The sequence below is a fragment of the Carcharhinus amblyrhynchos genome, chromosome 22 (genome assembly GCF_965287045.1).
Source record: "Carcharhinus amblyrhynchos chromosome 22, sCarAmb.v2.hapA, whole genome shotgun sequence".
NCBI lineage: Eukaryota > Metazoa > Chordata > Chondrichthyes > Carcharhiniformes > Carcharhinidae > Carcharhinus > Carcharhinus amblyrhynchos.
The window spans coordinates 8,272,474-8,288,497 of record NC_137345.1 but is presented as its reverse complement, the minus strand read 5'-3'; the positions used below and the strand labels follow the sequence as shown (position 1 = coordinate 8,288,497).

At 45.5% G+C, this 16,024-nt stretch overlaps 1 protein-coding gene across 1 annotated transcript in view; it reads right to left on the bottom strand.

The window, feature by feature from the left end:
- Positions 1-16,024, bottom strand: part of pik3c2b (phosphatidylinositol-4-phosphate 3-kinase, catalytic subunit type 2 beta) — a 167,577-nt gene that overhangs the window by 80,457 nt on the left and 71,096 nt on the right. The window contains exons 10-13 of the mRNA XM_080209785.1: positions 13,994-14,027; positions 10,433-10,625; positions 3,026-3,148; positions 1,445-1,612 (exon numbers count right to left, since the gene is read on the bottom strand). Of these exons, the coding sequence (XP_080065911.1) occupies positions 1,445-1,612; positions 3,026-3,148; positions 10,433-10,625; positions 13,994-14,027 (518 nt within the window). The remainder of the gene's footprint in view (positions 1-1,444; positions 1,613-3,025; positions 3,149-10,432; positions 10,626-13,993; positions 14,028-16,024) is intronic.

The window sequence follows — 16,024 nt, the reverse complement described above, 5'->3', positions numbered from 1 at the left end:
GCCAAAGTTTTGTGCACATTTGCTCATTCGCACACACATGGAGAAAGGTCACTTGATGAACAGCCAGTGCCAATGTACAAAAACCCAGCACGAATGAGCACTTTCACAGAGAGGAGAGAGAACACTGACATTGGCAGAAAATGTTAAGAGTCACCAAACAGTCCATTGTCTTGTGGCAGGTGCAGAGCAGTGGTACACAACTAAAATACAGACGCCAAAACATTTAGAAAATCTCTATTTAAAGATCCTACGCTGGCTTGTTCTTCCTGTTCATAAAACTTTTTCTAATTTTATGCCCATTTTCTCTCATTACAAGCTCCTTCCACATTCATAATGGAAATTGCCAATGTTAGCAAGTCACAGCGAGGTTACAAACTCTGGCTAGTGTTCACTCTATATTGTCTCAGTTTGCATTTCCAAGCTCTCTGAGCCTGTTCAAAGTTTTCCATCTATGCGATCTGACTCGCATTATCCCTTATCCTTTAACCCTGCTTTACCTGATGGCCATACTGACTCCCATATCCAAAATCTCCATTGATTGAAACTGCTCATTATCTTCATTACCAAAAATAATTCCCAAACCTACACCATGTGAAAACAGCTGCAGAATATCCCCAAGTTGATCTTTTTAATGAATAAAGATAGTTCTTTTTGCACCAAGTGTGTTGTCTTTATTGTATCTGATCATAAGCACTTGTGAGAAACACAAGGTTTAAATACTATTCTTGTTAATTATGAATAATTAGATATACGAGATGGTGGACTTGAATTAGAGAAGTTAAAACCATCCAACAGTGTTTCTATGCTACTTCTGCCTATTACTAGATACATCTGGACAGTCAGTCATACATCAATAGTTTGCATTCCCTTGGGGTCACTCAGTCACATGGTGACAAGTCAATACACCCTAAAGGTCGGGAAGCTGCTCTATTTAATGCACATAATTTATCCCACAGTCTCGCGAGAGATGACAGAGCTCTTGTGCTGTGCCTTATGTGGTGCAACACGCCTTACAAGTTGTGGCCAACATAAATAATGTGATCTTTCCAGAACAACTTATAAGTTACACCATTGGCAAGTATCTGCTTGGGGTTAGTCCTAGGCCAGAAATGTTGCAAAGTGTGTTGCACAAGCATGTGGCAACAGCATTAATGTTCTGATATGTTAATGTCAGTACATTGACACTGCAGGCTTGGTAAGTCAAGACAACAATGCTGTGTATCAGCATTGCACTGGGTTCTTTTTGTAAATACACAAAAGCAATATGTTGAATAATGTCAGTGAAAAGATGGATTAAACCCACAGAGGAATGCAATAATTCGAAACATAAAAGGATTCATCCACAAGCCCCGAACACAAATTACGCCTCATTTATCCTCCCCGCTACTGACCTGCACAGAGACCTTTAGGTCAAACCCTAGTTTACTTAACACCAAGAACTTACTGTCTGAAGTTGAAGAGGGGCATGGTCACCCATCCCATTGTTTCCGCCGTGCGCCGCTGTTTGCTGCCTTCAGACGAGCTCCCAGGAGGGGGAACGGGAAACGCATATAGTGTCAGCGTCAAGAGGGTCTCTCGAGGCAGCTGATTAATATTAATGGGAAAACAGATGCTGGAAGAGACAGAGGAGAACAAGATTAAAGGAAAGCTCGAGTAACCATTTCCAACATGTCCGGTTGGCTCGGCCAACAAACGGGGAGGACAGGACAGGACAAGGGCCGGGTAGGGTAGTCATGCTGGAGGAGTGGTGAGGAGTGGAGTATTCGTGTGGGGTTGGTGTGGAGATGGAGCAACTATAGATTATTTTCTATTGGTCGTAATGCCACTGACTCCAGCTACACCGCTGGTAGTAGCTCCAGAGTGAACATTGCCAGGTTTTCCATGAGTTAACACATCAAAGACATTGACTTTGGGCAAGATACTGGGAAAGCTTTTACTGCCCATGGCATGCACCGCAACACAAATCAGGAAAGAGGGGGATAGAAAAAATAAAATTACAAGTCCAAATTCGACAGGTTCATAGAATTACACAAAACATGCAGCCACTCAATTCATCTGCTTCCTGCAGGGTTATTTATTAATGTCATAGAATCCTACAGTGCAGAAGAAGGCCATTCGGCCCATTGAGTCTGCACCAACCACAATCCCACCCAGGCCCTAACCCCATATCCCTACACATTTACTCACTAATCCCTCTAACCGATGCATCTCGGGACACTAAGGGGTAATTTAGAATGGCCAATCAACCTAGCCCCCACATCTTTGGACTGTGGGAGGAAACCGGAGCACCCAGAAGAAACCCACGCAGACACGGGGAGAATGTGCAAACTCCACACAGACAGTGACCCAAGCTGGGATTCGAACCCAGGTCCCTGGAGCTGTGAAACAGCAGTGCCAACCACTGTGCTACTGTTCCGCCCATCTCACAAGTAGACTTACATTAACACCGCAATGAAGTTGCTGTGAAAATCACCTAGTCGCTACGCTGCGGCGCCTGTTTGGGTACATTGAGAGAGAATTTAGCACGGCCAACGCGCCTAACCAGCACATCTTTTGGGAGGAAACCAGAGCACCTGGGGGGAACCCACGCAGACATGGGGAGAACATACAGACTCCGCGCAGATAGTGACCCAAGCTGGGAATCGAACCCGGGTCCCTGGCGTTGTGAGGCAGCAGTGCTACCCACTGTGCCACCGTGTCACCGTTAGTAGTTTCCACTCCTAACCACAACCCCATGGATTTATCCTTCTAATCCCCCAGACACAAAGGGATAACTTAGCATGGCCAATCCACCTAACCTGCACATCTTTGGACTGTCGGAGGAAACCGGAGCGCCCGGAGGAAACCCACACAGATACAGGGAGAATGTGCAGACTCCGCACAGACCCAAGCCAGGAATCGAACCTAGTACCCTGGTGCTGTGAGGCAGCACTGCTAACCACTATGTCACCATGCTTATACGAAACAGATTGAGATTTTTATAAACGTAATTTTATATGTAGGAGAAAAAGCCTCATTTACTCACTTCTGGTCCCATATAAGGAGATGGAAGAGGTACTTGTAGACATGAGCTTTCTTTGTCTGCAGCTGACCGCACAGCTCCTTCCCGCCATGACTGAGGCCACACGACAAATAAAAATCTTCATAACTGACGGGTCGTGGGGGGGGGATGGGGAAAGAGAAACAACGTTTATTTAACACCCCGCTTACAGTATCAGGCCCAACCTCCACTCAGCTCCAAGCTTCAAGGAGCTCTTGTATACAACAATTTTGATTGACTATCTTACTAATCTTCTTTAGGGGTAGCCTGTACCTCGACCTACTCAGTGAAAGATGCTCTTGAGGTGCATTTAATTGTGAAGAATTTGCTTGATTCAGTCACCTCTGCTTTGCCTCCCTCTCTCAGTTTGAAAGATAACAAAAATGTAAGAAATAGGAGCAGGAGTAGGCCACTTGACCTTTCAAACCTGTTTTGCATTCATTAAGATCATGACTGAACTCCTACGCCAATCTCATCTTCCAACACTATCCATCCCCATATCCTGAGATTTCCTGAGTATCCAAAATCCTGTCAATCTCTGTCTTGAATGTACTCAGTGATTGAGCAAACAGAGCCCTGGGGTAGAAAATTCATAGAATCCTTACAGTACAGAAGGAGGTCACTCGGCCCATCAAGGCTACATTGACAACAATCCCACCCTATCCCTGTAACCCCACTTATTTAGCCTGCGGAGCTAGAGTCAATTTAGCATGGCTGATCAACCTAACCTGCACATCTTTGGAGTGAGAGGGGAGACCGGAGCACCCAGAGGGAACCCATGCAGATACAGGGAGGATGTGCAAACTCCACACTGACAGTGATCCAAGCCAGGAATTGAACCCAGGTTCCTGGTGCTGTGAGACAGCAATGCTAACTGCTGTACATGCTAAAGATTCGCAACCCTTATGGGGAATTTCTTCTCATCTCAGTCCTAAAAGGCAAACCCTTATTCTGAGACTATGACCCCTGGTTCTCGACTCCTTAGCCCTGGGGGAATTGTATCTATCCTGTCAAGTCCCATAAAAGCTCTCACTTTTCTAAATTCTACGGATCCAGTCCAGTCTCCTTCCAGGACAATTCCCTCATCTAAGGAATCAGTCAGTTGAACCTATGATAACTCCCTCTAAGTAGAAAAAGCAAAGCACATCCTTCCTTAGATAAGTAAACCAAAACTGTGCAATAAAACTGAGAGGACCAAAGACAAAAACTGTAAAGATGATCATAGGAAGAATCATAAAGGGCAGCACGTTGGCACAATGGTTAGCATTGCTGTGTTACAGTGCCAGAGACCTGGCTTCAATTTCCAGCTTGGGTCACTGCCTACGTGGAGTCTGCACGTTCTGCCCATATCAGCGTGGGTTTCCTCTGGGTGCTCCGGTTTCCTCCCGCAGTCCGAAAGACGTGCTGGTAAGGCACATTGACCATGTTAAATTCACCCTCAGTGGACCCAAACAGGCACCAGAGTGTGGCGGCTAGGGGATTTTCACAGTACGTGTAAATCTACTTGTGACTAACAAATAAACTTTAAAACTTTAGAAACTCTACTGTGCAGAAGGAGACCATTCAGCCCATCAAATCTGCACCAACAACAACCCTATCCCCATAATCCCACACATTTACCCCATTAATCCCTCTAACCTATGCATCCCGGGGCACAAGGGGACAATATAGCTTGGCCAATGCACCTAACCTGCACAGCTTTGGACTGTGGGAGGAAATCGGAGCACCTGGAGGAAAGCCACTCAGACATGAGGAGAACGTGCAAACTCCACACAGACAGTGATCCGAGGCTGGAACTGAACACAGGTCCTGGCACTGTGAGGCAGCAGTGCTAACTACTGTACCATGGTGCCACCCCTAATGGAGCACTTATTATTTTCCAGATAGAGTGTTGCAGAAATTTGGAATTCTTTCTCCGCCAAAAGGCTGAGGGACAATTGGAGCTTTCAGGACTGAGACAGATAAACTTATCTTGTTAGGTAAGGACATCAAGGTACAGGGAGTAAAGACAGAAGAAAAAAGAGTGGACTGCAAATCTGCCTTGATCAAGTGGAATGCTAAAGCAAACACAGTGGGGCTGAATGTTTGAAACTTGCCACACACCAGATGAAGGAACCACGTTTCCGAAAACTTGTGGGTTTACTATCAAATAAACTGGTTGGACTTTAACCTGGTGTTGTGAGATTTCTTACTGTCCAATGCCAGCATCTCCACACCACTGCAGCAGGACCAGAGAATCCCAGTGGCTTGGATGGCTGGAGAACCCTACCCCACAATTCTTCCATTGAGGTTGGTACTATGGGCTGCTGAATTGAACATAGTTGCCAGACATTCAGGAGAGAAAGGGTTACTCGCTGTGTTTATTTGTTCAGCCAGCACCCCAGCTACTTATTCAACAGGGTGAGGACTACTTATTGCAACAGTACCATTTCTTTAAAGTTTTAAGTTTATTTACTGGAGTCACAAGATGGCTTACATTAACACTGCAATGAAGTCATTGTGAAAATCCCCTAGTCACCACACTCTGGTGAGGGAGAATTTAGCATGGCCAATGCACCTAACCAGCACGTCTTTCAGACTGTGGGAGGAAAAGCGGAGCACCTGGAGGAATCTTTCAGACTGTGGGAGGAAAAGCGGAGCACCTGGAGGAAACCCACGCAGACACGGGGAGAATGTGCAGGCTGTGCACAGACAGTCATCCAAACCAGGAATCGAAGCAAGGTCCATGGTGCTGTGAGGCAGCGGTGCTAGCCACTGTGCCACAGTGCATTTTTATTTATCAATCAAGATGATGCTTGCACTGTCTAAACTCTATTTCTGCTGCGAATTTTTATTCAGGAAAATTCCACGTTAGTCAGCAGCAATTGTAATCAAATAGAACACCAGCTCTTTTCTCGCAACATTTGACTTGAAGTAACAGATAGCTTGAACAGAGGAACTTTGATTTGAGTAATAGACTGTACGCAGAGAGAGCAGCCATCAATTCTGCAGGATGACTCACAGTGTAACTTCACATTGCGGCTTTATTCATTTTGCATTGTAACGTTTTAAGGGTACGGAGTTACCATCTTTCAGCAGGGTCGGAATTACTCACTGTGCAAGTGAATGGAAATGGACATGGACTGATTCAGACATAAGTGGAGGACGAACAAAGACAATTGTCAACAGATTTTAGGAGCATAGCAGACCAGATTCCTACAGTGATTTAACTGAGCTGGGAAATAAAAAAGGATTTATCATTCCTGCAAGTATAATCTGCTTTTGTGCAGCTGTTTAATTTATATAGCACCATTTCAGCCTCATCCAAAAGTTCTTCACAGGGGCATTATCAAACAAAATATGACGTATCCTAGGCAGTTACCAAAACATACACTCACTGCAGTTCCAAATGTTGTGAAGATTCCTGAAAACCTTTTGTGTGTTAACCCGTAAAGGAGAGATCTGACAATGACGGGTACAGGCAAACTAATTCAAAGTGAGTCAAAGTTTAAATGTAAAGTAAATGTCAGGAAGAGCTCCATGACAGAACAGAAATTTCTTCCTGGGTGAGTTGGTTAGACATGGTGTGGAGATGCCGGTGTTGGACTGGGGTTAAAAACAGAAAGAAGTCTCACCACACCAGCTTAAAGTCTTTCGGACCTTTCGGCTGGTGTTGTGAGTTGGGTTAGATGCAGTTGAATGATGCAAAGGCGCCCCTTTCGCTCCGAATGGCAGAGACACTGCACGGACGCAGGCTTTGCTTTGTCAAAACGAACCTTTTCAAGATTCCCGAAACTCGGATCAATTTCAAAACTTTGAACTGTCAACGGAAGTCAGCAAAATGTAAGTCAGCGCCCCATTCTTCGATATATCTTGGAGAAATAAGAAACACGTGTATTCTGTTTCTTGCAACCAAACTGAGATCGTATTTCAGTTTTCAGCCGTTGACAAAGATGTTGCGCAGCCATCGCTGCCCCCTTCCCCGCCCCCCTCCGGCCCATGAATCTATACCTCGGGGGTAGTGTGGGAGCCAGCGAGAGGCAGAAGGACATCTGTCCATTGAAGATGCCCGCACGGAAAATGCTTCTCAGCACAGACCAAGCATGTGACAGGTGCCTGGCGACAAGTAAAGGGGGGGGGGGGGGGGGGGCGGCGGATTACATCTGGGGACAAAGGTCAAAGGGCAAACAGAGTTTCCCAGGGTACATCATTTATCAGAGCCAATCGTCAATCAGCATACATTAGAGGCACACAATGGCGGAGGTCCCCAGGGGGGACAGCATCGTTTCTATCGGCCCTTTTCTATTACACGGGGCCTTGGGAAGACAGAGAGGGGGGGGGGGGGGGGAGTTAAAAAAAAAACAGACACTGTGGGAAGTTTCCCAAGATTCGAACAAACCCCCTCGGCTACTCCAAAGCAAAGAGCAGGTCAACAGGCATTGGCTTCACACTGAGGCATGTGTCTGCCGTTTGTTCGGAGGCGAGAAAGGAACAGCAGAAAGGCTATTGTTCCCTTTGCAGCTCCAGCCACAGGCCAGTGCAAGAGGATTAACCCTTTCACTGGCCAATTGTAATTAACACAGATGCTCTCGGGATCACACGGACTTCTGCCTTTGGACGCTTCACCTTGTGCGTGAGATCGAATTTTTTTTTTCCTTTAACACACACACACACACACACATCTATTTGACGGTGTCACTAAGAACCTACTGAGCACCATCTGTTCTCTCAGCATTTCGTTCCCAGGATATTGTGCGGACGGCATTAGCCATTGAACCAGCCGCCTTTAGCTCATTATGAATGTCTTCCTTCCTCTCCCTAAGATGCTGATTCTGCAGTTGCCTGAAGCCAACCAGCACTGCACCCAAGTTATCACGTTTAACACACAAGTCTCAGGAGTATCGTGAATGGTATCATATCCAATCTTAATAGAACCAGAGAAAATTTACAGCTCAGAAACAGGCCTTTTGGCCCTTCTTGGCTGTGCCAAACCATTTTTTGCCCAGTCCCACTGACCTGCACTTGGACCATATCCCTCCACACCCCTCTCATCCATGTACCTGTCCAAGCTTTTCTTGTATGTTAAAAGTGACCCCGCATTTAACACTTTATCCGGCAGCTCATTCCACACTCCCACTACTCTCTGAATGAAGAAGCCCCCCCTAATATTCCCTTTAAACTTTTCTCCTTTCACCCTTAACCCATGCCCTCTGGTCTTTTTTCAGTGTTGCTAGATCGCAGTATTTCATCACTGCATTTTCTCTCTCATTTTCCAGTCTGTCTCTTTTCACTCCTCTTCTCCCAAGCAAAAATGGGAATTCTCAGCTTTTGCCTCACAGAGCCAGGGATGCTGGTTCGATTCCCGGCTTGGGTGACTGCCTATGCGGAGGTTGCACGTTCTCCACGTATCTGTGTGGGTTTCCTCCTGGTGCTCTGCTTTGCTCCCACAGTCCAAAGATGGGCAGGTTAGTTGGATTGGCCATGCTAAATTGCCCCTTAATGTCAGGGGGACTAGCTAGAGTAAATACATGGGGTTGTGAGGATAGGGTCTGGGTGGGATTGTGGTTGGTGCAGACTCAATGGACCGAAGGCCTCCTTCTGCACTGTAGGATTCCCTGATTCTATAATCACAATTTTTTTTACTGCAATGAAGAGGTCCTTTCTGCCCTTCATTCCTATGCTGGGTGCCCTACAAGCCATCACCTTATTCCATTGTTTTTTCTCTTTTCTCCATATCCTTTTCAATACTATTTTTCAAACATTTCACTGGATTCTGCTTCTAACACTGCTTCTGGCAGACACTTCACATGCCAACAATCTCCCATGTAACAAACATTTTCTGAGCATCTTAAAAGAACCTAAATTGTTTGTCCTTAATATGCCAATTAATTGACCACTAGAAATAATTTTTCTCCATCTGCTTCCACCAAATCTCCTCCGGTCTTTCGTTGTTCTAGGGCCCCAGTTTCTCTACCCACTCCCAATCATCAAAGTCTATCATTCCTCGTTAACATCTTAACAAAGAACAGTACAGCACAGGAACAGGCCCTTCGGCTTTCCAAGCCTGCGCGGATCATGTTTACCTATCTAGACCAGTGGTTTATATCCCTCTTTTCTCCATTTGTTCATGTGTCTATCCACACAAGTCCGAAATGTGACTAATGTAACTGCCTCCCCAACCATCTCACTTGGCAGTGCATTCCAGGCCCCTATCACCCTCTGTGTAAGAACCTTCCCCCGCACATCTCCACTGAACCTTCCCCCCCCTTATCTTGAACTTGTGCCCCCTTGTAATTGTCACTTCTACCCTGGGAAAAAGCTTCCATCTGTTCAACCTATCTAGACTTCTCAAAATTTTATAAATTTCTATCAGGTCACTGCTCAGCCTCTGTCTTGCCAGGGAGAACAATCTCTAGTGAATCTTAGTGAACCTCTTTTGACCACCTCCATGGTTTTGGCATCCTTTTTAAAAAGTGGGGCGTCCAAAATTGGATACAACCATCCTAACTACCCAAATCGATGGTTAGCATGGATTTAGCATTACTCCAGAATTCAATAACCCTATTTATAAAGTAATCTAATACATCCATAGCACTTTGGGACGTTTCTGGATAATGCACATGATAAATGCAAGCGTTATTCTTTGCATCTTCATTTTCAGATCCCAAAACATTTTATAAAGTTTACTTATTAGTTTCACGAGTAGGCTTACGTTAACATGGAAACGAAGTTACTCCAGCGCCAGATTCGGGTATACCGCAGGAGAATTTAGCATGGCCAATGCACCTAGCCAGCAGGTCTTTTGGACTGTGGGAGGAAACCGGAGCACCCAGAGGAAACCCAATCATCCCTGATACTGTGAGGTGGCAGTCCTAACCATTGTGCCACGAGTTTGACTCTGGAACATAAGTCTAAGCTGATTCTGCGGTGCAGTACAGAGGAAGCGCTGCATTGTTGGAGACGTCAACTTCAACAATAAAAGGAAGTAAAAATTGCAGTCTAGTCTGAATTTAAACCCAGTAGCCAGAGGTGAGCCGACAACAGAACCAGGTTCCATCAGACTCTGTTGGAATTCAATTGCTGCACAGAACTCCATCTTTCTGCCCCAAACAGATGCTTAAATTTCAAATATTTGAATGGGAATATTGTCACAAAGTGGTGTTGCACACTGGAAAAGCATCCACCAGTCATTCACAACTCCTGAGCAGGAGTGCTGGCCCATGACGGACATCCCCACCTTTTAAGAGAAAAAAAAATTAAGAAGATGGCCCACTTACCTTCTTGGGAAAGCAAATGCACCCCAAAACAGAAAATGACCAATATTTTTCCAGGCTGCTCGACATGTTGTGCAGACGCCCACATAAAAGGGTAATGGTAATTATTATTTGGAAGGCTCAAACTTAATCCCCTTACCTAGTTGCCCAGGAGATGGGAATCCTGTGAGCTGCGTAGATGGTGAAACAGAGAGGACCATCAACGAGAGAAGCACTCTGCGTTTGGGCATCCTTTCGACACGGAACCACTGTGTGAAAATCTGCATTGAAGCTATTGCAGTAGAGTTCCACCAGATCCAAGATGGCAGCTGTTAGAGCTTCCCCGATTTTAGCTGTGACACAAGAGGAAAAGAGACAGCGAATTAATCCTGATCCGTTATCAACATATTGATGCTCTGTTGGAATGGCATGCAAGGTCATCGACTGCTGAGATTGCGAGGTTTCTGCTAATTCCCTTAGGGGCGGCACGGTGGCACAGTGGTTAGCATTGCTGGCTCACAGCGCCAGAGACCTGGGTTCGATTCCCGGCCGGTCTGTGAGAAACCTGCACGTTCTCCCCATGTCTGCGTGGGTTTCCTCTTGGTGCTCCGATTTCCTCCCACAGTTCAAAAGACGTGCTGGTTAGGTGCTAAATTCTCCCATGCTAAATTCTCCCTCAGTGTACGCAAACAGGCGCCGGAGTGTGGCGACTAGGGGATGGATTTTCACAGTAACTTCATTGCAGCGTTAACGTAAGCCTACTTGTGACACTAATAGATAAAGTTTAAAACTTTAAACTATGGAAAGGGAAGCCAATCAAGAGTGTATTTTGCTCATCAGTAGTCAATGGCTTCTGCCAGAGAAGTGCACATACAGCAGTCAGAAAACTAACATTCACCACCGAAGCTCAAATACAAGCAGAACTGTAATTTGCATAAGATACTATAGGGTGCCAAGTATTCATGGAAATAAAAATGACACAAACTGGTGCCTTCAAGGGAGAGCAAAACAAGGATCTGAAAAAGGTTCAAAAATGAGCTCATTGCACAGGAGAAAAAGATGGGTCCCAAGAAGCTACAAAATATTAGTCAGCCTTTAGGGCGCACATTCGATGGAGGTTTGTTCCCTGAAGACAACCTCTTAAAGATTCCGGCGAAAAGCTAAAGCGATCATCCCATGTGTTTTCAATCCTGGAAGATTTCTAGGAATGATATGGTATTACACTGGGAACTGCAAATAGAATTCTTTTCCCTAAAGCCCTGGAGAGGTTTTGTCCTCGTGCTGCGGGTTCATCAGAGGACGGCAGAATTACAACGTGCAACGGCACGGGCGCTTAAGAGCTGGTCGCTCGGCCTGATTGGAAAGTGGGAAATTCTCCGCAGCCTGCTGAAGGGGCTTTACAGGGGCCAGTTCTCAAATCAAGACGTCGACAACTGTGAAGCAGATGGAATTAGGCACTCTCGGACACGGTTAGTTTAAACAATCCAGTTAAAATTTTGCGGCCTCTCTCAAATTCCTTCCACTGGAGTACAATTCCATTGGTACTAACAGCCACCCAGTGGCTCACCAAGGCACCCATTCTTAACCTCGGGGCAGCATCTAAGAGGGTCTCTGCAACAGAGACCATTTTACTCCTTGCCCGTCGTCCAGCACGAGCCGGAGTGGCCAAAGAAGACATTCAATAACAAGTCAGAGTGCAGTAATCTCGGGTTGATTCTCCTCGCCCAAGACATTGAGACACCACAAGTGACAATCAGCTAACCCATGGGTCAACGAGTGAACCCAAATACCTTGGTCTGTAATCCTCATTATTTCACTGGCTGTTGTCCTTAACACATTCAGCCCATGAGGGAAGAAGCATTGCAACTTTACAGAAGTAAAATCCACTGTTACAGCAGGAAATGAGCCGCATTTCTTAGCAGTGGTAGATTACCACGTTTTGCTATATAATCACCGCTTATCCAAACAGACATTAAAAAAACGCAGTATGGATTTATTTAAGGAATAGTGCATTTAATGCATTTAAGGACAAGACAGGCAGGAAGACAGGATTATGCTGATGGAGTTAGGTGAGGCAGGAGGCTCGAGTGGAGCCGATGCAGAATCTGGACTGGTTCCTATTGCTCCATCACTGGCGTCTATTCTCTCAGCAGCCTGGGCCCCAAGCTCTTCCCTAATTCTTCCCCTGTGTCTCTCTGTCTCTTTCTTCCTTCAAGATGCTCCTTAAAACCAACATCGGAATGAGTTTCCGGCCGCCTGCTCCAATATCACCTTGTGTGGCTTGGTGTCTCGTTTTGCTTCCTAATTAGCTTGGGAGGTCTTAGAGGTTGACAGCATGGAAACAGGCCCTTCGGTCCAATTTGTCCATGCTGCCCAGTTTATGACCACTAAGCTGGTCCCAATTGCCCGCATTTGGCCCATATCCCTCTATACCCATGTAACTGTCTAAATGCTTTTTAAAAGACAAAATTGTACCTGCCTCTACTATTGCTTCTGGCAGCTCGTTCCAGACACTCACCACCCTCCGGACCCTTTTGTATCTCACCTCTCTCGCTTTAAACCTATGCCCTCTAGTTTTAGACTCCCCTGCCTTTTGTTTATTATTTTGTTAAGTTCAAGGCGCTAAATAAATTGTTGTTGGGTAAAACAGTTTGTTTTTGTGCCATAAATCTATGCATTTTTCAATTAATTTTTTGATGCGAACTTCAATAACTAAAGCAGTTGATATTTCCTTCCAAAAGCTCTAACAGGAAGCTTTGTACAGAAAAGGCGTGCACTCGATTCAGTTTCTACTGTTCAATATAGAAAAACCTTCAACATCGAAGAAATATTATGGCACAGGAACAGGCCCTTCGGCCCTCCAAGCCTGCACCTCCCACCATCCTGGCATCTGCAATGGTGTTCACCTGACTATCAGCTTGCAATACAAACCAGAATGTCCCAGCTTCAATTCCTAGTCTGTGCTGGGTGAGTTGACCCAGTTGGAGGGTTGCAATGGGGGTCAGCACCCTCCCACCCCACCCCCTCTTCCCTGCTTATGGCAAGGACTGGGGAAGGGATGAGGCCTCATTTACTACTGACTGCTATCTAACTCCTCATGGACTAAGTACAGGTGCACACATCAGGTGAGGATCACACTGGACTTGGATGTGATGTTTTTCAAGAGTTGAGCAGCCTCCCAGCGCTCTCACATGGAGAATGGTCACCTGGGCACAGTTGGTGATATCCACAGTACCTTCAGTGGCCAACTTTTGGTACGGGGCATAAGGGGAAGAGATTGAAAAGCTGAAAGGAGCTTGAACACAAAGCAGAAATTCATGTGCAATCGGCTGAGGACCATCAAATAACCAATGAAATTGATAGGTGCAAAGTGACCTTTTTGGGCCCTAGGATTCAGGCCTGTTATAGAGAACTGAAGATTCCCTCTTCAAAAGAGAACTGAAGATTCCCTCTTCAACAGCAAACACTTTACCAACACTGTTCAGGACAGCCAGTGTGGAGTCAAGTGTTCATTGGGTGCAATACTCAGATGCTCTATTCTGCAACACAAAAAGTAGCCTTTTGCATTCCAAACCACACAGTTCCTTTAGGAGTTGACTGGGGCCATCACAGAATTAGACGGAGCAAGACCCGTTCAATGACTTTTATTTCCACTTCTTGAAGGGTTGCCTTCCCACAATCAACTATTAACATAGAGCTATTGAAAACACCAATCCCATACCTCGATTCTCTCTCACTGTCAGCAAGCAGGGGTCCTGCAGAAATATGAAAGAGAACACATTAGCCAGCCTGTTACACGCTGTGTGAAATATTACAGCGAGTGTTCCAAGTTCACCCTGCCCAATCTATTCTCTCAACTTTGACAGCAGTATGGATGCTTTGGGGCAGAACAGCTGACATTTAATCATTAAACAATGCTTTATATACTATGGAGACACATACAAGTACCAGAAACAACAATTTTCATTAAGGATTTCTCCTAATTGCATTTGGTCAGTCGCAGGATACTGGAGACAGAATGAAATATTTACGTTTATATAGTAAATTCACAGTTTAGGAGGACCCAAAAGGTTGTACGGCCAATGAAGCAATTTTGAAATGTGGTCACTGTTGAGATGTAGGAAACAAAGCAGCCAATTTGCACACAGTAAACTCCTAAAACAGCAATGGCCAATACTAAAGACAGAATGTACTGGAAACACTCAGCAGTCCCGGCAACATCTGTGAGAGAGAGAGAAAGAGAGAAGCAGAGCTGATGTTTCGAGTCCAGGTGACCCTTTGCTGAAAGAAAAAGCTTTCTTCAGTCTAAATCGTGTCATGTGGAAGACAGAGCATGGTCCTTAAGTTATTTGCTTATTCCAAATGCAAAACATTAATTCCTGACTTTAAAATGAGTAGATTGGGTTAATTAGCTTCACCTCCTGTCACCCTAGAGTTCAACCCAAACTCACAGGGTCAAAGTTCAATCTGTCCACCAACTGTAAAGATCCGAGGTGAAATGTGTTTCGTCTTGTGGTCTAGGGAGCTACAGAGTCTCACACTCCTTGATTCATCAGGAATAGTTTCTCAGAAGATTTTAAAAAAACCATCTAGTGAAAGCTTATCCTTGTGAAAGCTTATCTAAATGTGAGTCATCAGCTTTGAAGAGGACAAAGTTAATAAAATTGCAGGTAAATGATTTGGAAAATGTACCCTATTGCAGTGCAGGGTGTTAGTTCTGGCTCAGAGGGCTAGTCTACCACTGGAGACTGACGGCTGTTGGCTCCAGTTCTATTCCAGAAACGTGAGCACGTAATCCATTCAGGATGGCACTTCGGTGCAGTTACAGAGGGAGTATGTTTAGTCTGTTGGGGAGGCATTGCCCCTTTAAGGGGACAGGTCAGGTGACCTGGGGTGTGGGGTGAGCTGGTTGGGAACCGCCCTGAGTGGGCACTCAACGTTTGGAGTGTGGAGCAAGTAGACTGAATAAAGATTTGTGTTCCCCTGACACCTGACTGCGGAGTAGCTCTTAAGGAGGTATCTCAGTATTGAGGAATACAGCACTGTTGGAGCACTGATGCTTGGATGAGACATCAAACCATGTCTCTGTACCCTCAGGTGGATGTAAAAGATTCCATGGCACTATTTAAAAGAAAAGCAAGAAACTTCATCCTGATGTCCTGGCCAACATTTAACCAGTTTATTTGGTAACGCAAGCTTTCGGAGTCTCGCTCCTTCTTCAGGTGAGTGAGAAGTTGTGATCAACAGGGCATGACACACAAACTCAATTTACAAGATAATGGTTGGGATGCGAGTCTTCACAGGTAACCAAGTCTTAAAGGTACAGACAATGTGAGTGGAGAGAGGGTTAAGCACAGGTTAAAGAGGTGTGTATTGTCTCCAGCTAGGACAGTTAGTGAGATTTTGCAATCAGGCCAAGTCGTGAGGATTACAGTTAGTGTGACATGTCCCAACACCCTGGTTGAGGCCATCTTCATGTGGCTATCAGTTTCTGCTCAGTGATTCTGCATTGTTGTGTGTCGTGAAGACAGCCTTGGCGAACGCTTACCTGAAGATCAGAGGCTAAATGCCCATGACTGCCGAAGTGTTCCCCGACAGGAAGAGAACACTCCTGTCGAGGTTGTTCATTCATCCGTTGTCATAATGTCTACATGGTCTTCCCAATTTCTCGTGCCTCAGGACATCCTTTCCTGCAGTGTATCAGGTAGACAATGTTGGCCGAGCCGCAAGAGTATATACCGTGTACCTGGTG